We start from the raw sequence: 24442 nt of genomic DNA on the forward strand, positions 1-24442 counted from the left end.
ACTTTGCTCCCTTCCCAACCTGCCTCCTCCCAGCCCTTTGGGAAGAGTGAGTGTGCGCGCGTGAGTGAGCGAGTGTGTGAAATCGCCGTCCCACCTCCCCAAACACCCCTGCTCCCCCACGCCTCCCCCTGCAACCTGTAGGCTGTGCAACCCCTGCAGGCTTCGCTCCCTTTCCCCCCTCCTTCCCTCCCTCTTTTTTGCGCTCCCGCGGATCGCGGTGCGAATTCCCCCTCTCGAGGCGAGAAAAAGCTGAAAGGAGAAACGGTGGGGAGAAAGAAAAAGACAAAAAAAGGAAATCTAGACGTCCCCCCTCTCCCAACGCCAAAAGAAAAGCAGGAGGGTCTCGCACCCCGAGAATAACCCCCAGAGTGGGGCGCCTGCAAGCAGGGGCTGCGCTTTCCTTTTCGAATTTAATTTTTAAAATTCTTTAATTTTTTTCATTGAATTTTTTCCTTTTTTTTTTTTCTTTTTTTTCTTTTTTTTTTTTTGGCCCCCGAAGGGGCAAGCGGAAAGCCAGCGCCGCCCGCTGTCGGCAGCCCCCCGCGCCCCGTCCCGCAGCATCCCCGCCGCGATGCTGCTGCGGCTCCTGGTGCTGCTGGGCGCCTGCCCGGGGCTGTCGCGGTGCCTGGGATCCTTCGTGCAGTGCGAGCCCTGCGATGCCAAGGCGCTGTCGCTCTGCCCGCCGTCGCCGCTGGGCTGCGAGCTGGTGAAGGAGCCGGGCTGCGGCTGCTGCCTCACCTGCGCCCTGCCCGCCGGGCAGCCCTGCGGCGTCTACACGGAGCGCTGCGCCCGCGGGCTGCGCTGCCTGCCGCGCCAGGGCGAGGAGAAGCCGCTGCACGCCCTGCTCCACGGCACCGCCGTCTGCCTCAGCGAGAAGAGCTACCGCGAGCAAGCCAAGGCCGGTGAGTGACCCCGATCCTCCATCCGCAGCTCTCCCGGATGCTTATCCGCCCTGCCGGCTCCTTTTCCATCTTTCTGCCCGCTTTTTCCACCCCACCGCCGGCTCCCGGCTGCGTTTTCCCTCGTTCCGGGTGCTCTTCCATGACCCTCCGCTTGCTTTTCCGTCTTTCCGGCTCCCTTTCCATCTTTCCGCTTGCTTTTCTGCTCCCTCCCACTGGCAGCTCTTCCCTGCCCCCGCCGCTGCTTTCCCATCCCGCCGGCTGCTTTTCCATCTTCCCAGGTGCTTTTCCATGCTCCCACTTACTTTGCCGCCTTCCCGGCTACTTTTCCATCTTTCCGCCTGGTTTTCCATCCCCCCTCCCCCCCTCACCCGCCGTGTGCTTTTTCGCCTTCCCGGCTCCTCCATTGCCCTGCACCACCACCAGCTGCTTTTCCATCTTTGTGGCTACTTTTCTGCCTGACTTTTCTCTTTCTTTCACACAATTACACACCCTGGCTGCTGCTTCATCTCTCTAGCTATTTCCCCATTCTCTCTCCTCCCCACCCCCTCCACGAGCAACTTTTCCAAGCCCTCGGTTGCGTTTCCATCATTTCTGTCTGCTTCTCCACAACCACCACTTCTCCCGCTGCTCTTTCACCCCCCCCCCCCACCATTGCTTTTCCATCTTTCCAGCTACTTTCACATCTTTCTAGATGTTCTTCCACCCACACCCACAGTTGCTTTTCCATCTTTGTGGGTACTTTTCCATTCCTCTAGCTGTTCTTCCATGCCCCCTGCCACTTCTCCCATCCTTCCTTCCTTCCATCTGTGCTCTGGTCAAACCTCCTGTTGCATCATCTCACAGCCCCCACCCTGCCTTCCATCACCGCCTCTTGACTGTCCCATCTCCAGTGGAAGGGTTTTCTTTCCCCACTTCCCAGATGCACCCTTTTAGTCACAACTGCATCCCAGTCCTTCTCCAGTTGCGTCCTTTACATCTTTCCTGCATCCCTGTCTTCAACCCTCTCCCTGACAACTTTCTATCACCATATCCTCCACGTTGCTCTGGGGCCCGAGCTGTTCTCTGCAGATTGAAGTACAGAGGAGAGCAGGGCATCTCCTTTCAACCAGCAGCCCGTTCCCAAAGTCTCAGCCACCCCCAGGTTTGTTGCTCTGTCTCACACTTCCTCCTTGGCATCTCACTACAGCCTGTTCTTTCTGTCTGCCAGCTGCTGGACATCTTTGTTGGGCGATGGGCTTTAGCTCAGGGAGATGAAGAGAGCAGGTGCATTAGGGTCAGGATATGGGTTTGCAAAAATAACGGTGGTGCGGCTAATAATGGGCAAGAACAGGTTAAAAGCAAGCATGAAGGCGAGCATGGCAGCACCAGTGCAAGGCCAAGCTTTTGAAATGTTTGTACCTTGCACGTGACAAAAGCATGAAAGAAAGTGCTCCTTCATTTTGACACTCACTTCACTCCCATTTCTGGATCCTGTAGCTCATGTGAGGACAGATTCCCTGCATTCCTCCAAGTACATCCGTATTTCTGCCACGGTGTGAAGGGAGGTAGGGAGGGTGTCTGCCTGTCCAGGAGACCACTTGGCAAAAAAAAAACCAACCAGAAACCCCCACTTTTTCTGGTCCATGAAACAGTCATTTCTACTTGTTAGCAAGCGTCTGCTTAGACCCATGCAACGGGAATCCGTTTCTCCTTCCTAGCACCTAATAAATTGTGATGCTTTTATTATTTTTCCCCTTTGCTGCTTGCAGGCAGTGGTTGCGTTGCTACGCGCCATCCTTCAGAGCAAAACCAAATTCTGTGTGTAATAACTTCCCCCCTCCCTCGAATGACATTAGATGTCCAAACTCCCTTTAATCAGCTAAAAACAGCAAAGCTGAGCTTGTTTTTTTGAAGGGCAGCTGTCAGATAGGAGGGTTGGGAGCTGACGTGCACAGGGAGCAGAGGGTGAGGCCAGGAGCCACATTCCTGCTGGGGAGCCCAGGAAGCTGGGCAGTAACCACTGTCAGCAGAGATAGCCAAGTATCCCGGAGTGCGTCATCCTGGTGTTTATTTACTCTGCACGTGTGTGCGCGTGGCCAGGGGCAGGCAGTGTGGCTGGGAAGGCAAAGCCATGCAGCTGGAAGCCAGCAGGAGAGCAGGGCCCATCCCTGTGCCTGTGCTGAGGGTGCCCCATTCAGGCACCTGAAAAAGCTTTGAGCTTTGGCGCTTGGCTCCCAGCATGAATGTCCTTCCGTTCCACCTGCCTCGCACCTCCCAAGGAAACTGGTCCTTTAGCAGGTGCTTTGTGTGAAAACTTTTAGCCAGGGCCCTTGTAATTCCACTGCTTTTGATTTTCTTGGGATTCAACACCCATTGAATGAGCAAGGAGAGGGACAGGAAGGCGGTGGCAGGTTTGTCGTGCAAACCAACCCTGTGGCACTACCTGCACTTCCAGTTTGGACTCCCCAAGTGCCGCAGGGGCCTCTTTTCGACACATTTTGTTCGCAGACAGCAGATGAGCCTGGATTGGAAAGGCTGCTGCAAGAAGCCACAGGAGACCAGCAGGCTCCTCTTGAGATTTATGCAATTGCAAATAGAAATAAAAAATAAATCAGGAATTCCTGAGGATGGGAGAGGGGAAAAAAAAGTCACTTGGCATTCGACTGGTAGTGTGTGAGAACAAAGTATATTTTCATAGGCATGTTACTAAGCAACAGGGCAAGAAAAGAAATTAAGTTTGACTTGAACTTTGTGGCCTCTGCCAGTTTGGCCAGCAGCACAGGGATCGTGCACTGGGGAAGCTGGCCTGGCCCTCCCATCTATCAATGACCAAAATTGGCCCTGAGCTGAGAACTGCTGAGAAAAAATCAGCACTCTGCAAAATAAATTATGTGACAGTGGTGAGGACTAGATCAAACTGCATTTCTATCTATTTCTGCCCTCGTGCTGGCCAAGTTTAAAATCGCAGATGCTTTCCTCCTTATGGACAAGGTAGAAATGCATTGAGCAGCACTGCCAGAGCCTGGGAGGCCAGGCTTAGCTCTCCTGTAGAGCAGATGTCTTGCCTGGGGACAAGATGCTTGCAGTACCATGCCTCAGTTTCTTCATATGTATGCTGGGCAGTGGTACTGAGGAATGCCAGAGGTAATGAGCAGAATGTCCTCCTGGTTTGTTCAGAGGTCTGAAATGAAAGCAAGTGTGGGATTAAAGAGCCTTAGTAGGACTTGTTTTAAGTAATGGATATGTAGGTACTGACAGGATGGTCCCTGTAGTCCTTCCTCCCACAACAGTCAGACACTGTCCTTTACTTAAAGCTAAACATCACGTCTGCAATTGACTGTTCCTGGTAAAAAAAAAAAAAAAACATGAATGAGCTTCATTTATGGCACAGGCTGCAGGATTCTGGGTTTTCTCTGTTTTGTTTAGGTTTCCTTTGAAATATACCATGTCTTTCCATTTTTCTCCCCTGTACTCCTGCCAGACTTCCTCCTGCTGAGACAGCAAGGTCAGGCTGAGCACCAGGGAGCGGAGGGCACAGATTGGAGCCTGCTGCCCTAAAAACGCTCATGGAAAAACAAAGGTTGTCAAATATTTCCTTCTCTCTCATTCCTGCCCTCTTTCTAGAAAGCGAGCAAGACTTGGCAAGTTTCCTTATGAAACCGTGAGCCAACGATAACCAGGAGGGGAAAGGGGAGGGTTTGCAGAATTAGCCCTAAGAAAATCATCTTTGCAGCGTCAGCTGAAAGGTGGAGGAGGAGGAGTGCTGCTGAGCACAGATTTCCTGCAGCAGCTTGTGTTTGGTGCTGTCCTTTGTTGCTTCCCAACATATTTTCCCCCATCCCATTCCCCTTTCCCGTACTCCCCTGCTCTGCATTTAGGGATGTGAGGCTTCAGGGGTGAGCAGAGGGGATGTGGGGAGCAGGTGGGCAGCTCCATGCCGAGCTCCAGGGTGAGGGTGAGGGCAGGGTCATGGGAGCAGGGATGCGCTGCCTTGTGCACATGTTGCTGCGGGAGGGACCCGGCTGGTGCGGGCTGCGCATCCATTGTGCAAAGCAGCTCCGAGCTGTCAAGGTGAAAGTTAGTATCAACAGGCCTGCAAAACCTCAGACACAAAACAGGAAAATCTCCATTTTTTCTTTTGATCTGGAGTTTCAATAACAATATATTTAAGAAAAAAAAATAGACGGAGAGTGAAATCCATCAGGTGCCAGCAAGAGAGCTGGGTTTCTGCGGTGTGTGTGTGTACGGGGGAGGAAGGGATGGGGTGGTTCAAACAGGAAAGGAGGGGCCTTGGCTGGAAGGATTTTTCAGCAGCCTGGTTTCTAAGGAAGGAGAGAGAATATTAAGTAGTTGATCCAAATGAAATTCCTGCCGAGTGCCAGCAGAGTTCACCGGAGAAAAGACGTGGCTCTGTGCGTGCGTGCGTGCATGAGTGATAGAGCTGGCCCCGAGCTTCCACACAGCCCTGGACCCGCTCCAGGTCAGTGCAGGGAGTGCTCCAGAGCTTGCACCACCACAGCGGAGAGCAGGGGCTGCTCTCAAACGGGAGCCTCTGCAAACTTGAGGGATGCTGGAGGAGGCCATTGTGCCTCCTTGTGTCATACTTAAGCAGCAGCAGCAGCAGCAGCAGCATCCTGAGCCCAGATGATCGTCGCGGCTTTGGCACGTCAGTGACTTGAGCACAGTCATGTGCGACTGGAAGCGTTTGCTTCACTGCGGGCCGTCCCCTCCGGCTTGACAAAAGGGGGCAGGAAAGACTGGGTACCTTCTGTGCCAGCTTCAAGACATCCCCCAGGGTCGCCTGTCGCTTAGTTGGTCACACGTGTCGGGGCAGAGGGGGAGGAAGAGGAGGAGAGGCGGCGCCCGGCGCTGCCGCACCCGGAGCGCGGTGCTCTGCTTCCTCCTAACGACGGCTGGAAGCGCTGCTCGCCGGGCCCGGCAGCCGCACATGCAGCAGCAGCGCTTCCCTGAACTCTTCACCCAAACTGAAAATCCTGGGAGCAGCCTGGGAAGGATGGCGGGAACCTCATTCCCTCCGGGGCTTGCCGTCCTCCTCTCAGCTGGGTGAGCCGCTGAGAACAGTTGTAGCTCGTTTCGCTGTGCTAACTCACGGGGCAGATAAAAGCGCCCATGGCACAGCAAATCCTGCCCCCTTTTTTTTTTCTTTTCTTTTTTTTTTAACCCAAGCACTTAGTAGTGCAAATTCAAGGGCAGACGTAAGTGGAGAATTTGTCTGGAGCACACCTGCCCCGCGATGTGGGCTGCAGAGCAGCAGCATTAATATGCACAGGGCAGATATGTGTGTGAGCAGATGCACACACGTACCCGTGTTCACACGCCCACACACGCCTGCATAAACATTTAATGTGTGCAAGCACACACACGGAGCATTCTTGTCTCTGGAGGCAGAATGGTTTCCAGGCAGCACACACAAACCTCTTTTAGATGCAGGGGTTCTGGTTATGACTGGCACATCATATTTTGCCATGAAGATCAGATACTGGCATACAGATCAGCCTATCCTCTCCTCCCACTGAGGGCTCCGAAATGAGGTGCACCAGGTGAGCATATCAAACAATGGGAGGTGAGGAAGGAGATAGATGCAAGATTTATCCTCCTCTCAGCCAGCTGTGTGGATCCAAACTCACCCCCTCTGTTTGGAGGTGGCTTATGTTTTCTGGCTAGACTAAGATAATACATTGAGAGATTTCTTGAGGGCAAATTTTCCCATGTCAAACAAGCAAATTCTTCCCAGCGAAGGTGTGAAGTTGTGCCTTGCAAATGACAGCCAGTCCACCTGCCAGAGCAGTGGTTGCTGGTGTCATAGGTGGAAGGAGATGGGACCGGGGACACTGAGGTCCCTGGGATCCTGCAAACTTCTGCATGCCAGGCAGCAGCAACTGGCCTTCAGGAAAATGTGAAAGAAGAACTGAATTGGGAAAAAATGGCACATTTGCTGAAATGCAGCAACTGAGGGCAGGAGAAACAGCCTTCATTCAGCACTGAGCAGAGGAAGCTACAGGACACAAAGACATGATGCATGCAGAAGTCAGGGATGATCCAAAGATCATCTTCAGCCTGTGTGAACTCATTGGCAGCCAGCCTGATAACCACCCAGTTGTTAATAAGGAGGCTTTTTACAGGGAAAAAGTAGATACTGTCTGTTTGTCATCAGGACTGGAATAGCCAAAAGTATGAGGAGGCTCTGCTGGCGAGAAGGAGAGGGATACTTGACCCCTTGTGCTGGAATCCCCTAAGTCCTGGCCCACTGGGTCTCCCCCGGGTGATACACAGGGCAAGGACAGGGAATGGGGGAACAGTTGTGCCAGCACTCCTGGATCCTGGGTCTGCCCATTTAAGATCACTGGGCACAGTTCATGATTCGTGCCTCAGGTAATCCTGGAAGGGTCCCATCATATCTGGTGACATCCCCCATCCCCTTTCCACTCAACCCCCACCAGACACTCTGTTCCTTCAGCTGTGTAGCCAAGGCAACTCTCAGCAAGATGTTGTTTTTGAGGTGGCTCTTTGATGCTAGTGATCTGAGAAGACCCCTTAGTGTTCATGTCAATCTACTGCTTGAAGTTCATCTCAGCGGGAGCCAGCATAATGTGTTTGCAGAAATTTGGGGCTCTTGGTGATTTGCTGTGAGCAAATTTGCTCTCAAGGAATCCATTTCTCAGCATGTTTTGGTAAGTCTTTTGTCTATGATGTTTCCAGGACATGTCTGAGAGAGAAACTCTGGGCAAGAGATTAAACTTTGAGAAGGCATGTTAAATTTATCCTTGTGAAGTCAGTGGGCATTTCTTGTGTGCACATGCACAAGGCCTTGCTCTCACTATTGCCCTTATTCTCCAGACTCCTCTGATATTCCCATAATTTTTCATTGTACCTCCACCCCAGTGGTACCGTCTCTTCCATGCAGAATGTGGGAATGGGGGGTCAATATCTCCTCCAACAAACTGGCACACAGTTCCCTGTTAGCCTGGCAGATCTTGATCCTGCAGGATGCTGAGCACCTTTCCTCTAGGGCCAAAGAATCAAAGGCTTTTGGGCACCTCTCCCCTCAGTGGGAACCAGCTGCTTCAGTCCTCGAAGGACTGTGGGGCCAAAGCAAGGGCTGTTGGCTCTGGTAGGGCTCAAAGCTTCTTTGCAGCTTTGAGCCTGGAGGGCTGTTGTTGCAGTTTGGTTTGTTTGCTTGTTGGATGGACACAGCTGGCTTGGTGATGGAGATAATTGTTATGTTGATGGAGATGAGTTGTCTGGTTGCTATTTAAGGGCAAGAAAGTAATCCTGACAGATACTTAGGGAAATGATTGCCTAGCTAAACAGAAGAAGGAATGTTTTTTAAAGGTAACTTTGGGGGCAAAGTTGGCTAATATTCATAATTCTTTTTTGTAGAAAAACAGTAGAAATACTTTATTTTTCTAAATACAGATGGGATTCATCAGAGGACAATTAAATCAACAGAGTCATTTATTATTCATGCTTAAGAAATCAGATGTTATGTGTTAGACTAATGATGAAAATCTGTAATTAAATAAGCCAGTGAAAACTATGGAACCTGGCTTTCACTTCTTAATTTAAAGAACATGCTGGAAAAGAAGAAAAGTTTTACTAGGGAAGAATTGCAGAAGAATTGTCTTATACCTGTCCTATAGCTGTCCAGCAGTCAATTATGCTGATGCCACAACTACATGTCTTAAGATATTATTACATGTCTTAAGATATTTTATCTAAATACAAAGTGACATACAGTCATTGCTCTTACTTGTGTGTCCTTCTTTCCAAATAGTAGATGTGGGTGAAATATTACTGCATCATTTCATAACCATTTCAATGGCCAGTTATTTGGTTTTATAAAAGCAGCAGTGGCCTGAAGTTGCAGGAGAAACAACAAAGTGCAACAAGGATTTTATCATTCCAGAAAGGCTCTAGATCTGTGACAAGGGGTGATCAGTTATCTTTCATGGAATTTCAGACCCCAAAATGGAGGTCTATACCCTTTTGTCCATCAAGATACTCATGGGGATTTTTTAACATTCAAAAGCATCTTTGCATTGTGTTGGACCAAAAGAAATTGCTAATATATGCAGGAGTACAGGGTGGAAAATGGCCAAGAGAGGCAAGAGTCGCCCATTAGGATCAAACTTGGGGAAATTTCTCCTTATCAATATTGTCTGAGTGTGAATGTCTAGCTTCTGGTACTTTTTTGTGGTCCTACTTAGGTGGACTGAGAGACTAAATAACATCCAGGCCTACTGCAGGCAAAGGCTTTCTGAGAGAGGGAGCCATTAAGAAAGGAGTCCTGAGGGCAGAGGTTGGAAATTTCATCCCTCAGAGGTGGTAATAGTCAGGATGGACGGTACATGTGATGATGTGTCATCTGGTGCTGACACAGAGATGAGCAATGGATGATCTCACACAGCTTTTCCATCTGGTTTAAGGCAAAACTGTGAAAGTGAGGCTGAAGGCCTAGAAGTTAAACCAGGCTAGGCTGGAACTTGCAATCACAGCTGCACATCTGAAATACTTTTGGTGTTGTAACAGTTCTTATCCAACACCTCACACAGGTGCATCTCCATGCTCCACCTTGATGGGCCTTTTCCTGTCTCTCTGTGGTGAGCAAGGGGCAAGCATCCTGGCAGCACCTGCTTTTAGTCCAGATTTCTTGATGTCTCATGTAGATTGGTAACACTCCTCACCTGAGTTTTAAAGATAAACCCCATGGAGTCCAGGAGGGCAAATTACTTATTCCTTCTCCCTGATTACACCTCCTCCACTGCTGATGTTGAGCTACCTGCATCCAAAAAGTCCCCCTGCCTGCTTCTTTTTCATGCAGTAATGACAGCTGATGGACACATCACACCTCCTTCATTTCTGTGGGCACAAGAAGATTTTTTCCAAGTCATCTCAGGTGGTCAGATGATCAAACAACTTCTTGTTTTCATTCAGAAAACCTTAAAGCATGTGTGTTCTCATCTTTTTGTCACAAAAAAGCCCTATGGAGAAACTGCTGGTAAACAATTGAGTGATGCCTTGCAGGAGCTAAACCAGATTTTCCTCACCCTTAGTTAGGCAGAGACTGTCATGCAGTCTCCTCTGAGTTTTTCTTTTTTAATCTTTCCTGCTCTTAGTTTCTTGGCAGCTTGGTATGGGGTTTGCCTCCTTTATTGCAACCAATGAAATCTGCTGCTTGGGTGGATTTATTGGAAAAGAGGCGAGACTAAGAAAGTCTGAATTACTTCATTCTTTCCAGGAAGGAAGAATATGTCTTGGTCACTCTGATATTGAAAGATGATTTATTTAGATTTCTGTGGGTCATAATTCAGCTCTCAGCTTCTTCTGCAGTTTCAACATATGGAATGGTGAACATCTGCAGCCTCCAGATGATGTGAAGGAAATACGTTTTATCTTCCTATCATCAGTGCATCAGCAACAGGAGCTTCTTGATATAAATCTAGTCCTGCAATACTTCCTTCCTCTTCACTTGCCAGTTCAGTTCTGTGGAAGATAACTTTGTTCAGGAAATGTCAGGCTGATATAAGCAGCTATCTAGCAACAGAGTGTCTGCAATTTTGCAAGATGGTGCACATCAGCATCATTTAATTGAAATGGATGGACATTTGCTCTTCATCTTACTGGAGGGTGAAACCCTGGAAAGTTTCCCAATTCTTTTATTGGTTAGACATTTTGGGCTCTCTCTTGGACAGAAATCATTGTCATGAGAACCCAGAGTCTCTGGCTATGCTGCCTGTTGACTCAGACCATCACCACGTCTTGGTGTGTCTTGTATGTGCATTGCAAACTCCCACACCTGCATGGAGAACTGACTGTAAACAGATTTGGGAAGTTCTTGGAAAGAGACAAAGACAACACCTGTTCAGCCATAGTCTTTATTGTTACATCTCAAGGCAGCACCAGTCTAGCCGGTGCCCAAGCCTGGTGCCCAAGCCTGGCTCTTCCAGCACAGCATGGGTGCTTGGAGACTGCTGGACTCACAGCTAGCAATGTGTAGGGAAGGAGCTTCCATCATGAAGCTCCCCATATCCAAACCTGCTTTTCTCCTCGTTCTACTGAGTTACTCTCAGAGTTTTGTGACTGCAGTAAAGGACAACTCAGGAAAGTACCATGTGCACATGGCAACACAGATCCTTCCTTAAGCTTCCAGTTCCCATAGCTGTACCTCTCCCGCCTCCGTGGCATTTGCTGGCACTGCGAAGTCATGCTGACCCAGAGATCCACGCCTACAGATAGCTCCTGCACTTCCAGAGCAGACCAAAACATGAGCTGGTTCCCTTGAGAGCTCCTTTCCCACATGCTGAGCTGCATTTCTCCCCCATCCAGATCTGTATGAGGACACAGAGGTCATCGGGATGATGATCTCCCTTTCCCATGAATCCTGTGTGAACCTGGGGGCAGCCCAAGCACCTGATATTCACGCTCTGCAGGTGAGCCCTGGCTGATACAGCAGAATCTCTATCCACAGGTTTCTGCTGAGGAGACATTAATCACCTGAGAAAGAGCTGGTCTTCCAGGGTAATTCAGCAAAGCCCAAACAATTTATTAAAAAAAAAAGTAAAAAATGCCACAGAATAGCAGATCCCTGTGCCATCAGTGCTTGTTCTCCGAGGCTCTTCAGGTATTCTTGAGCTGTTCCCAAGCATCGTCCTGGCTCTTGGCTTAAGGAAATGGAGATAAGGCCTAGCCTTCCAAGCCAGCTCTCTGAATGCTTTTCCATTATCTTCTCTGAGCTTGGCCTTACTGATCCATATCCTTCCCTTAAAAGGTGTCTCAGTGGAACAAGGCATTGAGGTCTCATCAACTTCCACCATGTTGTCACAGGGGTATAGGATACTGGAATACCCTGGAGCCCCTCTTCCAAAAGCTTGTGTGGCTTTTGAGCCATGGACTGATTGGATTCTGATCATCTGTCTTTGGTAGGTGACTGGGTGTGGTGGGGCAGAGTGGGTGTTTCTGGGAGCACTTCACAGTGCTTTGACTGCTAAACACTTCCTTCCACACTCTGCAAATCACAAAAGTGTTTTGCTGCCTTTGGCAGGTTTTGAAGTTCTAATTCCCAGGGCACGTGTTTTCTTACTACTGCTCCTGTGTCTGTAAAACAGCATGGCCCATGGGAACTACATCACAGGCTTCAAGAGGACCAAGACTGAAGAGGTGGTGGGAGTTACCTCTCTTAACTTCAGACCTTTGGAGGCCTAAGTGTGATCATTGGAGTCTCAGGAGAGGAGACTGGACTTTTGTTCCACCCTAAAATCATAACCCAAGCCAGATGATGGGGCTGGTCACAATTTGGAGGGTGCAGCATCTCTGCAATGACTTACACATGGAGTTTGGCCATCCAGAACACCTCAGTGTTAGCATTTGGGTGTTATGTGACATAGATTTAAGTGTCTGTTGCACGTTGCTGAGACTTGTGAGAGGTGGGGTGGCAGTCCCAGCAGGGCTGCTGTTATTCTGTCCTTCATGGTGTGTGGTGTCTCATTTGAGCCTCTCATCACCTGCAAGCATTACCAGCATGCTCCCTCGCCAGTCCCTGCCAGACTGACTGCACCGGCTTGATGCCAAGACCCCACCAAAGCACAAAAGTTCGTTCAAAGTCCAAGGCACGTTGCAGCTGGCTCTCCATCAGACAACACCCTGGGCTAGTGGAGGAACTGGCTGTAGCCTCCATCCTCAGCCCTGGCTGCTCCGGCTCCAGTGGGTGCCAGATGGCCTCGGGCTGGGCTGCCTGAGCTCACTGCCTGACCTCACCAGGGCGGTGGTCTCAGCAGTGACCCCAGCACAGGCACAGCGCCTGGGTCGCTCTCTGACCACCCCAGCAGGGCTGGGGGCCGGTCACCACCACGCTGGGGGCCTGGGGGCTGTGCCTGGGACGGGAATGTCAGCGAGCTGTTCTTCATTAGGCGGGTGAGAGCTCCTGGGCTTCTGCCTGGGCTGAGTCCGGTGGCCTTTGGGGAGCTCAGGAATGCTTTTGCTCAGTTGTACTCTCCAGCTGCCAAAGGGTGCAAGATGAGATGACTCTCCTCTCTTTGCATCTCTTCCCTGCCTGCATTCTCCCTTCCCTGCCTGCATCTTGAGAATGCAAACACAGTGGCTGTCTCTGTGTGCTGACCAGGAAGGGGGAATTTTTATTTTCCCATCATGGCCACAGATGCTAGTCCAGGTCAGGGACGAATTTGCCTGCCAGTACCAGGAAGTTTTGATGTAGATCAAGCATGTCCCCTCCTCCAGAGTGGGCAACAAATGGGGAGGGCAGCTGGGGAAAATCCTCAGGGTTTTTTCCAGCCAGGTATCTAAGAACGGAATTCCTGTATAAGCTCCATATGCAATGAGCACCTCTGAACAGACATGGCTGAGTTTGGGGCAGAGGAAGGACTGGACAAATTCTCAGAGTCTCCACAAGTCACATTTTAGTTGTTCCTGTGCTAGAGGTTTAACTGAGATCCCCATTAAGTCTTTCTCCAACACCTGCCTGATTAAGTGGTGTATTATGTTAGTGCCTATGCTGTAAATAATAATGATCATGATAATAATCAAGAGGGCTGTTTAGCAAGGTTGTGCTGTGGTTGTGCATGTACTTCTTCAGTGCATGTGGCTTTTGGGGGTGGTGTTGAACAGGACAGCAAGTCCTTTAGCAGTGGGCTGTGGCTGTAACAAGCACGGTTCATTAAGAGCAGCAGTCAATAGATCCTTTCTGCCAGAAACCAATGAAAATGTGTTACAAAAATTTGAGCCTCCCAGCCATTTGGAAAAAGTTTTGTGTTCCACTCTGTAATGTCAGCAGGCAGGGTTGCAGTGTTCCCACACACTCTGCTCCCCCATGTGAGTGCACCCGCAACCTTATGGGTTACATGGGCCCAAAGCCTCTAAAGCCCAGGAGCACCAGGCTGGGTTTTGATGCGGGGCAGAATGATGTGTAGTCTGCTCTGGGTGGTATCTCTTAGGGACAGCAGGCAGCCAGACAGGAGCAATTTGTGGCTTCCCAGAAACAGTGCCTGGTATTTTGCTACTCCCCTTCCCTTCTGCAGGGAACAGTTGGAAATGGTTCCTGTTAGGGAGTTTCCACTGGAGTGGGGAGAAGACACTGTGCCTCAGCGCAGGGCATAGGACATCCCGTTCTCTGCTGTGGGTATTTTCTGTGTCCCAGAACAGAACAGCACAGTCCTTTTGGCCTGGCCTGGGTCAAGAGCCTTTCCAGATGCTTGCCCTCTTTCCCTGGGCAGCAGTGGATCAGACCAGGCATGAAGCCATGGAGTGGCTCTGAACTGAGTTCAGTCTCCTGCCTTGGCTGTAGGGTCAGCATCCCTTTGAAGTGGCTTCAGCCCATGTATCACCTCCAAGCTAGCCAGGCATCCTCAGCTTGGCTAGCAATGTCATTCTTTTGTGTTACTTTTCTGTGCCAGTAAGCTTGGGACCTCTAGTGAGAGGTGATCCCCTCCTGAGTTGTGGGGAGAAGGAATGGAGCTATGTGAGCCACCCGCCTTCTGTTTCCCACTGTCCCTCATGTGGGACCTGAGTAGGGCCTGCCTGCCCACGCCCTAAGCCCACAGGGATGCAGCGTGCTTTGCCGTGCCTTGTGTCCCCAGACCGGCAGCTGTGCCTCTGCAGGTGGCACCAGGCTGGCAGGCAGATGGGAGTAGGCGGGAAGGGGCTGTGTGGCAGGCCAGAACCTGACAGTGAGGGAGGAGGAACTCCAGCCTGAACTCCTTCCTGAGTCTTCCACAGAAGTTGGGCTCATTTGGTGAAACTGGGCGTTGCTCCTGCTAGCATCTCCTCAGGCATGGAGGCACAGCGGTGCCAAATGCTGCCTGCCATGAGCCAGCCTGGGGGCAGACAGAGGGTAATGAATGGGCAGGTGGGTGAGGATGGGCAGGTGGGTGCAGGAGCTCTGGGCTTGCTGATGTGAGTGTCTAGTCTGGCAGGAGTGGGCAGCTGCAGGTGAAGGTGAATGGGCCAGCCAGGAACAGAAGGGAGGGGCTGCGTGGATGCTGCATGTGCCAGCTCTGCCTTTCCCTCTCCTCTTCGCCCTGGGAAGGCCCCTCTAATAAGCTGCCCAGAGCTTGTTAGGTGTTTCTCTGAGAGTCCCCTGCCCTTCAGTTTGCCAAAATTGGCTTGTTAGAAGAAGGGGTTGCATCAGCCTTGTTGTTGAAGGAAATTAGGCTACAAAAAACATAAGAGGATGGAGGAAAGGAATGCCTTCAAGGCATCCATGGAGTTATCACTGGGATATAAAAACCCAGACTAGACACCACTGCTGAGTCACAGATGAAAGAGTCCCATCACTTCTAATCCTTGTTGTATGACATCCCAAGCATATGTCCCCACTTGAGGGGGAACACATGCATGCCAGGGACAGCGAAGAGGGTCAGTTCCAGGTGCTTTTTCAGCCCTGCAGAAAGCACCAGACTTGGGTTAGGATCTGGGCAGCTTTTAGTGCACATCAGTTACAGGAGCACAGGGCTCCTGTGGCTGCTATCTGTCCTTGCTGAAAGAGCTCCACATTAGTCCCCAGCTCACTCTGGCTTGCTGGCAGCTTGCAGGGAGAGGAGGGATAAAGTGCTTGCAAGGGGGTAAAGCTGCTGACCATGTGAGCAGTCTGAGCTGCTGCAGACACCCATTGCATGCTGAGTTCTGGGGACTGGACACCCTGTACTGTTTCTCTGACTGAATCCTCACTGCCTTGTATCCTTTATTTGTTACTTGTTTTTATTTGTTAGGATTGCCCTAAGAAGCTGTGCCTCACTTATTTGGTGTTGCTGAGGTAATGAGTTGTGCCTCTCCTGTGTTACTGGGGGTTTGCCAGCACCAATGTGAAACTTCCCTTTATTACTGTAGGGCAGCCCAGGGAGGTACTCTGGCAGCACCAGCCCTGGATGTGGGTGCCAGAGGGGATTCCTGGGACAGAACACTGCGTGTTTCACTGCTATGAGAAGGGCTTAGTCACTGCAGATGCCTCTGTTCTTCTTTCAGACCTTGAGTTGCCAGAATATCATTTGAGGCAAAGGATGTACTTCAGCTGCATCTTGTGTTGTTTCATTTTCTGGGGAGTAATTTCCAGTTTACTCAGTTTCTTCTCTATCCCTGTCTGTCGTCCTCTTAGAGTAGAGGAGTCCTGATCTGTGCAGGCAGTTGAGTCCTGCAGCAAGGAATAAAACCCCAAGCATATAAGCATCATGGGGTAAAATGGCAAAATTATCCCATCCTGGGGAGCCACATGAGTCCTGGGGATGATACAGGGGATTGTTACATTGCTCTTGGCAGTTAGGAGGGTGTAGAGTTGGGGATGCTCATCCAGTGCTATTCTTGTGGAAACAAAAAATAACAAAGGGCCACTTTAAATAAGTGGCCATGAGAAACTTTCAAATTTTTGCTGGGAGAGTGCAAGGTCCCCTTGGCAAGGAGGAATAGAAGACTTGTACCTGTGGTTGGCTTGGGCACCCAGTGACCCAGTGACACTCGGTCACCTCCAAACCCCCCGGCTGAGGTGTGTGTGACAGTCTGGCACTGCCATCTGCCACTAAGCATCTCGTCTGTCCCCCCCACTGGGCATCCTCAGGCATCCCTGGGCAGCAATGGCATCCTCTTCACCTTTCTCCCTCCTGGTGCTGCATCTGGGCTCCAGGAAGCAGTTGCTTTGCAGAAAGAATCCTGCTTGCCTTGTTGGGGGCGTATATCTGCTTTTATTTTAATCCTGAGCCTTTTTCCCTCCCGTAGGAGGGGATGATCTGGGTTCACTGGCATAGAAATTGCAAGAGATGCTGTTCAGGGACAGATTTCAGCTACTCTGATGCTTTCCTTCTGCTGCAGTGAGTTTCCTCATGGTCACTTGCTGGTCCCAGCACAGACTTGTCATCAACACCAGACAGCTGGGGACCCAGGGGTCAGGAGACCAGGAGCCTCAGGACCTTTAAACTATATTCAAATTTAGTCAAGAAATAACCCTTTTTCACTCTGGTGGTTGTACTAAATGTCACAAGTCATCTAAGTTTAGACTGTCACCAGCTTGCTCCTATATATAACTGCTCAGGGCTCCTGCCTGCATCCTGCCAGCAGAGGTTGTGCTGGGGGATCTACAGGAAGATGGGTGCCATGGACAGAACCTAAACATGCTCCCCCTTTGCTGTCAGTCCCATCGGTGGCAGTCAGGCAGCATTACTTGGCAGTGTTACCCTTGGCTTTGCAGGCTGCTGGGTGTGTGTCAGCAGATGGGAGCTGGTTTGATCCCATGAGTGGGGCTGCAAGCTGAGGACCCTGGAGATCCCAACACTTGTCAGCCACATCTTTGGTATCACTGCTGAAATGTCTGCCCAGCCACGTGGTGGCTGTGCTGTGTGATTGACCTTGGCTTTGGAATTGTCTCATCTTAAAGCATTCCTGGCTTGTGCTCTTTCCTTCTTAAGGCAGAGTGAAGTATGAACTTGTCACTTAATCCTCTCAGCATGGATAAACAGGGGCTTCTCTGCCTCATTTATGTGTCACCTGGCCCTGGAGTTAGGATGACCCTCATACTGGTCTTTTTCCACAAAAAAACAACGATGGCCCTTGTATGTAGAAGTGCATCTTAGACCTCTGACTCCTCCGTGCTCTCTAGACAGCTTCCTGTCCCAAGCTCAGAGGTCACAAAAAAACCTTGTGAAGTCCCACACAGTGGGATAAAGCTAGGGCTGTAGGCAGCAGCTGGGAAAGGGATTTCTTCGGCTATTTGTTTTCATCCTGCCTGCTCCAAAGCTCTTTTCTGGGTTGGGCAGGAGGGTCTCTGTGCAAAAGCAAGCCCCACTCATCTCACAGAGACATGACAGTTTGGTACCCCATCCCTTGCAGAGCGGGAGTCCCGGGAGCACGAGGAGCCGACCACATCGGAGATGACGGAGGAGACCTACCCGCCCAAGGCCTACCGGCCCAAGCACGGGCGCCTCTCTGAGCTCAAGGCTGAAGCCCTGAAGAAGGACCGCCGGAAGAAGCTGACCCTGGCGAAGTTTGTGGGCATGGCTGAGAACACGGCTCACCCTCGCGTGGTCATCCCCGAGCTCCGGCAGGAGTTTGAGCTGGTGGGTGCCTTCACCTTGCCTCCATGAGGCTCCCATGGGAAGGTGACTGTGGAGGGCTTTTACCCCTGGGAAATGGGTACTAGTCGGGGGGGACCTGGGGGCTTTTGCAGCTGGAAGGTTCTGTGAGGTGCTCCCCTTCTCACATTTGCTCTCCCTGCGTGCAGGGCCCGTGCCGCAGGCACATGGAGGCGTCCCTGCAGGAGCTGAAGAGCAGCCAGCGGATGGTCCCCCGCGCTGTCCACCTCCCCAACTGTGACCGCAAGGGCTTCTACAAGAGGAAGCAGGTAAGATGTTCCCTACCCAGGAAGGCTTCTCTCTGCCACTGCCCTGGGTGGGAAGGATGGAGGTTTTTCCTTTGCTGGGTTAGTCTGGGTGGTGCTGCAAGCATCTCCAGACTCACTTGGTGGCAGGTGGCCTTGCTGATGGCTCCAGGTGCCATCTGGCTTGAAGTAAGCATCCTGAAGGAGCTGGTGAGGGAGGGGGGAAAGTCAGAGAGCCCTGGGCTGGGGTAGCGCTGAAAGCAGAGAGCAGGAACCAGATCCTACCATGGGGATTGCATTGCTGGTGTGATAGGCCTGGTCCCCAGGGAGGGAGCCACACAGCGTCTGGTGGCTCGTTTCTGATCTCTGCCCTTGGGTGTCTCCCCAGTGCAAGCCCTCCCGGGGCCGGAAGCGTGGGCTGTGTTGGTGTGTGGACAAGTATGGCATGAAGCTGCCGGGGACGGACTTCCTGAGCGGAGACCTGCAGTGCCACGCGTTCGACAGCAGCAATGTGGAGTGAAGCCACATCCCCTCCCTCCGCCCCATCACTATCTATCCAGACTCCCTTCCACCCTCCCCTCCGCACCTCCCCACGCCCCGGGACTCCGATTCCTTTCATCTCATGTAAGACGAAAAAAGAAAGGAAAAGAAAAAAGAGAAAGGAAGAAAAATGAAAAAAACAGAAAGGGAAAGAAAGAAAGGAGAGAAGTAAGGAAAGGAAAAGTAAAAAGAGAGAAAAGAAAGAAAAAAGAGAAAAGAAAAAAGAAAATTAAAAAAGAGAAGAAAAGAGAAAAGAAAGAAGAGAAAAGGAAAAAAAGAGAAGAGAGAGAAATAAACCCTGAAGAAACTGAGGACTCGGAATCTACAACAGCCTTTTGACAACAAGGACTCAGCAAGGAAAGGATAGAGCCAGAGACAAACCAGCCATGGCCACTCTGCCATCCTGCACCTCTCCCCAACGCTGCCTGCACCCCTCTGCCACAAGCAGAGGTCACCCTGATGTAGGAAGCTCTCCAAGTTGCTGATTCTCCAGTACGGGTTTTGGGCAGGTTCATTTTTGTTTTTATATTTTTTTCGTGTTAGCTAGTTGATTTCTGAAGGGTCTTGAGAGAAAATCTTGTGGCCACCAGCGTTCCCCTTGCAGTCCCCCAGAGTGTCCTCCCCGTGTTGCTGGGACTCACTTGAGTTGATTTCCATCTCAAATGACTGCCCCCCAATCCAGGCAGATTTCAGCAAGGGAGGAGACGTGGGACTGTTCACTTTGTGTCTGGAAATAAGCTGGGGAGGGAAACACAGATCCTGCAACAGCACAAATACCCCCAGAAAGTATCTGTGGACTTCAAAAAAAATTATCACAAAAGGAAATACAGTCTCCCCTGTCCAGTTCATCTTGATTAGAAGGTCAGAAATTTTCTTGGACAAGCAGGACTGACCTTTGTCCATCCAGGTGTGAAAGTGTTCGTCACCTGCATGCACTTGTGTGTGCATTGATGTGGCTTTCCCTCCTTGCAACGCTTCACCTTGAAATCTGGAGGTTTCAATGTAATATGCAATTGGGGGATATGCTGCCCCTCCCAAAAACAAATAATGACCTGCTGGATTAAGCACAGAAGCAGAGTTGTGGAGGAGCATCGGTGCCTGTGGAATCAGGGCCTCGTCAACACTGAGGACTGCATCACTGTTCAGACTGAAGTATCCCTACATGGGGACAGGGGAATCAGGGCCAAAACTCTTCACCACCCTTTGCCACCACAAAGACGACCAACTGTGGAGATTTTTTATTGTTTTTTAACACAGCCGAAAATGTGGTTTGCTCCAGGGGGAAAAAACCCCCAAACCTCCACTTTGTTTCATCTTGGTTTTTTGTTAAGGCCGGTTTATAGTTTTCCCCATGGGTAGGAAAACGCCATCCTTTTGCATTGAGGATACTGCTCATGTTGCCACGGCTGATTCCCACGATCCTGCAGTAAGATCCTGAGATGGGCCCTTGCCTTTAACCTGGGGCCCAGCTCCTTGTTGAGTGACAGCAGCCACTGCACCATGGAGACCCACTGCCTTGGGCATGCTGGGACAGCCCTCGGCTGCCTTCCTAACTCATTTCTTGTTCATAACATTTACATTTGATTTTGGGACTCTCGCCTCTTGCTTATCCCTGACAAGGGTCTCCACGATGTTGGTGCTGGGAGGAGATCCTGCAGTGAATGGAAGGAAAGAAAGGAAAGGAAGCTGTGGGGTCTGGGTGCTGTGGTGGGGAAACACACCCGCTGGGAACCACATCCTACTGCAACGGCTGGAGGTGGCAGCCAGCACTGGCCAAAGGACACAGCTGACCTCAGGTGGAAGGTTCCTGAATCCCCATATCCCTTTCAGCTTCCTGGACCTGGGCAGAGAAAAATGGAGGTCCACAGCACCACTGGAGCCCCACCGGTGGGGATGGGACAAGGGGGTGCTGGTGAAGACTTCTTGCCATCACAGGTTGGGAGCCCTCATAGCCTCTCGTGAGATGACCTTGCTCCCCTAAGCATCCCGTGGGCTCCCCACCAGGACGTTACCCTGATGGAGGGCAGGACTGGACACCTGTGGTTATTTCCCTCCAAATGACAGCAGGAGTGAGTTTTGCCTATGGACTTCCACGGAGACGCAGCAGAACACATTTTGTCCTGGGGACAAAGCACCTTCCCACCTTGAAAAGAAGGAAGTGTGCTTCCAGTGTAGATGTGCCCCCAAAAAAGCCTGTTGGAGTGGGGTAATTCCGTGTTGTTGGAGGGGAGCATGGTGGGGGCTGAGAGAGGGACCCCTCCAGGCTCTGCAGGGCTGATGGAGCAGGGTTGGTTTAACCAGAGTGGTGGATTAATGCTGGGGTGCAAGTGGAGTAAAGAATGGGGTGAAGAAAGCGGGAGGAAGAGGAGATTGTGCTAACCCCAAGGGCCACTGGACACCATTGTTGACACTGTCCGCTTGCTGATCCCTGTGCAAACCCTCCTGACTGTCACAGGCCAGTACCACCTTTCCCAGGACCCTTCCTTCCTTCTCTCTTCCTCTTTCTTGCTTTTTTTAAAAATTTGTTTGTTTGTTTTTTTGTTTAATTTCCCAAAACTTGAAAGCCTTTGGCTGCAGAGAAAGGAGATGTGCCCCCGGGGTGGGATGGACAGGGCATCAGACCCCCATGGACCTTGCCTTTTGGCCAGGATGCCCCCAGGTGGTGTCACAAAGAGGCCACCACAGACACTGGGAAGGGATACAGGGCAGTGCTCTGTCCTCTCCCTACCAAGCAAGTCTATGTGGCCCTGGGAGCCCAGAGTACCAAAATCCATCCCACAGCCTCCCTCACCCCTGCACACCCCATGCTGGGATGGCATTGCCTGTCCTGTCCCCACGAACCTGGGGACATTTGGGGTGCACCACCCTCACCCCCCAGATCACCTCGGCTCCCAGGATGGGGCACCAAGTGACCCCCCCAGCTGCCCACTTCCTTAAGGATCCCCAGCAGGACGAGGCTGTTTACAAGCTGCACTAATATTTAGGACCGGGGTTGGAGCCTGGGATTGAGAGTGACTTCAGGAGGGCTTGGTCACCCTCTGGGGTGGCAGTGATGAGGTGCTCCCATTCTCAGCACCCAGCAGCACCCCTCTGCATTTAGGATGAGAGAACCAGAAGGGGCAGATTTGGAAGCTGGGGAGGGTTGAGGCACACCAGGAGATGCTGGCAATTTGTGCATCGGGGGGTCATGAGGCTCAGGGGTCTCTGGCTACGGTATTTGTGCTGAGCCCACGTTTGTATCTAGGATGGGAGCTGGGAAGGAGAGGACAAGGATGGCTCAGGACAGCCCTTCCACCACATCTGCCCAGGGAGCGGCGCTCAGTGGCTGGGCTACCCCTTGTCTGTACTGCAGTGGACTTCGAAAACCACTAGTACAAGAGCATTTTGCACTATTTCTCCGCTCTCTCCCCCCTTCCCCTTTTCTCCACCTTCCCCATGAAAATTCTTTGCTGTTGGTTTAGTTTTCTTTTTTTTTTTTTGTTTTGTTTTGTTGTCGTTGATTTTTTTCCCCCCCCAAATGGAGCATTGTATATTTAAAGAACTGTCAGTTCACTTCGCTTCCAGACCGCTGTCCTGGCCCTGGCCAGGATCCCTGCCTGCTGTGGCCCCCTCCCCAGCCCCACCAGCCACCGCCACTGCCACCGGGACAGACGTCACCACGCACGTTACCCACCGTTGTAACACAGTTGTTAAAACACACCAGATTCCGAGTTTCCTGCCTGGTTTTTATCTTTAAGCAATACTCACTACACATTTTACGGTAGCTTTTTATAGCTTTACATACATACGGTAGCTCTGTTGTTTCGTTTTGGTTTTGTTGTTTTGTTTTTTTTTTTCCAGTAAACAAGAAATACTCATAATCTTACTGGTGGGAAAAAAAAAAAAGCAGTTTGTGAAAAACTGACAATGGAAGAAGAGCTTAATGCTCTGTTTAGCATTTTGTACTTAAAAAAAAAAATCTCACATTTTATTAAAAAGTGAAGATTGCTGTATACTATTTATTCAACTTATAATTTATGTTACTCTTTGATCTTTGTCTTTTCTCATGACAAAGCATTTATTTAATAAAGTTATGCATTCAGTTAGCTCGTGCCTGACCCTCGTGGAGCATCTGTGTGCCAGGGCCTGCCAGTGAGCTGCTCCAGCCCCGAGCATCCCACGGCCGCCTGTGTTGGGTCCCTTGGGGGGCTCAGCCAGCTCCACAAGGGTGCTCAGGGAGGTACAGGGCATGGGGTAAAACGGTGGCAATGCTTTAGGGGAGCTTTTGATACTAGAACAATCTGCTAGGTGACTGGTAAAAGCTGCAAGTTTAACTTTACAGCTTCCTGCAAGCAGAGCTACATTTTTTTATCTTTTGGGGGTTTTTTTAGAATTTTCTTTGCGTGGATGTGGAAGTGGGGCACAGGACACACATTCAACCAGTTTACCAAGACAAAGTACCTAGCAACCAGTGACGTTAAGCCCCTAAATGCCATCTCAAACTGAGCTCCACAGCTTGGGAGCGGACGTGCTCTTTGAGTCTCAGACCTCTCCGGGTCGCTGGAAGATTTGCCCCGATGTCCCAGCGGCAGGAACATCCCTGGAGCTGCTCAGCCCAGCCAGGCCGTGTCCTCAAACACTCTGTGGTAGCTCTTGGTGGCTCATCCCACTGTCCTCCCCGGTGCTAGATCTGACCCTGCCCCACCGCCCAGGCAACCATCACCCTTCATTCTCCCGCTCCCCGTGATCTCCCTGTTCTGTGCCCCTCTTCCCCTCCATTCACCTGCCAGCAATCCCCCGTGCGCCCAGAGCGGGGCGGGAGGCGAAATCATCCCCTTTGCCGCTGCACTGAGGACGGCGGGTTGCCAGGGCTGCGCTAACAATGCATCCCGCAGCACATGGAGCTGGCACAGTCACCCTGTCCCCGATGGACGCCCCGTGTCCCCGGACATCCCACATGGGCGGGTCCGACCCCCTCAGGCAGCACCGGGGGCCGGAGCCGCGCGGTGCTGCTGCCGCCACCAGGCGGCGCCACGCCCCGCCCGCGCTGCCCTCAGGGCCCGGCCAGGCCCGGCCGCGCTGCTGCCGCTTGCAGCCGCAGAGGCCCTGAAATGGAGCTTTTTCATGCAAAAAGTTATGGCTGCCTTCAGCTACGGGTTGATAAATCACATCCCTAAGGACAGGTGGAGCTCTACACACGTGTATAAGTAGCTAAAGCTATGCAACATACAGTTTTACACTAAGGATGTTCTTTATATTAAATATCGTTTATATTGTACTATTGTACAGGGTTTTATACTGAAAATACTAGGAAGAAATTCTTCGCTGTGAGGATGATGAGGCACTGGAACAGGTTGGGCAGAAAAGTTGTGGATAGCCCAGCTGTGGGAGTGCCCAAGGCCAGGTTGGCTGGGGCCTGAAGCAGCCTGGGTGAGTGGAAAGCGTCACACACTGTCACACACAGCTTGTGTTTGTTCCCCTCCAGCCCCTGAACAGGAGGGTGACCCCAGGCACTGCTGGGCTCTGGGCACCTCTGTCACCTCCAGCCCTCTTGGGGCAGCACCTGGCTTGGAAAACCCTTGTGTTCCACCCCGCTACTCAGCATTCCCCCCATGGCATCACCTGAGCCACCTCCAGCTCACCCCAGAAGCACAGAACAGGACAGTAATTTTGCTACTTTTCCCATGTTCTTCAGTCTACATCCCACCCC

The 24442-nt window shown here is 51.2% G+C and overlaps 1 protein-coding gene across 1 annotated transcript; it reads left to right on the forward strand.

Moving 5' to 3' along the window:
- Positions 1 to 464: 464 nt before the first annotated feature.
- On the forward strand, positions 465 to 22838 carry IGFBP5 (insulin like growth factor binding protein 5). Its single transcript, XM_054278167.1, has 4 exons — positions 465 to 902; positions 17727 to 17953; positions 18118 to 18237; positions 18602 to 22838. The coding sequence occupies exons 1-4, from the start codon at positions 572 to 574 to the stop codon at positions 18731 to 18733; spliced, it is 810 nt and encodes a 269-aa protein (XP_054134142.1). The 5' UTR covers positions 465 to 571; the 3' UTR covers positions 18734 to 22838.
- The last annotated feature ends 1604 nt before the right edge of the window (positions 22839 to 24442 follow it).

Source organism: Melozone crissalis, unplaced genomic scaffold (genome assembly GCF_028551555.1).
Source record: "Melozone crissalis strain CALT ecotype California unplaced genomic scaffold, PUWL_Pcris_2 ptg000023l_1, whole genome shotgun sequence".
NCBI lineage: Eukaryota > Metazoa > Chordata > Aves > Passeriformes > Passerellidae > Melozone > Melozone crissalis.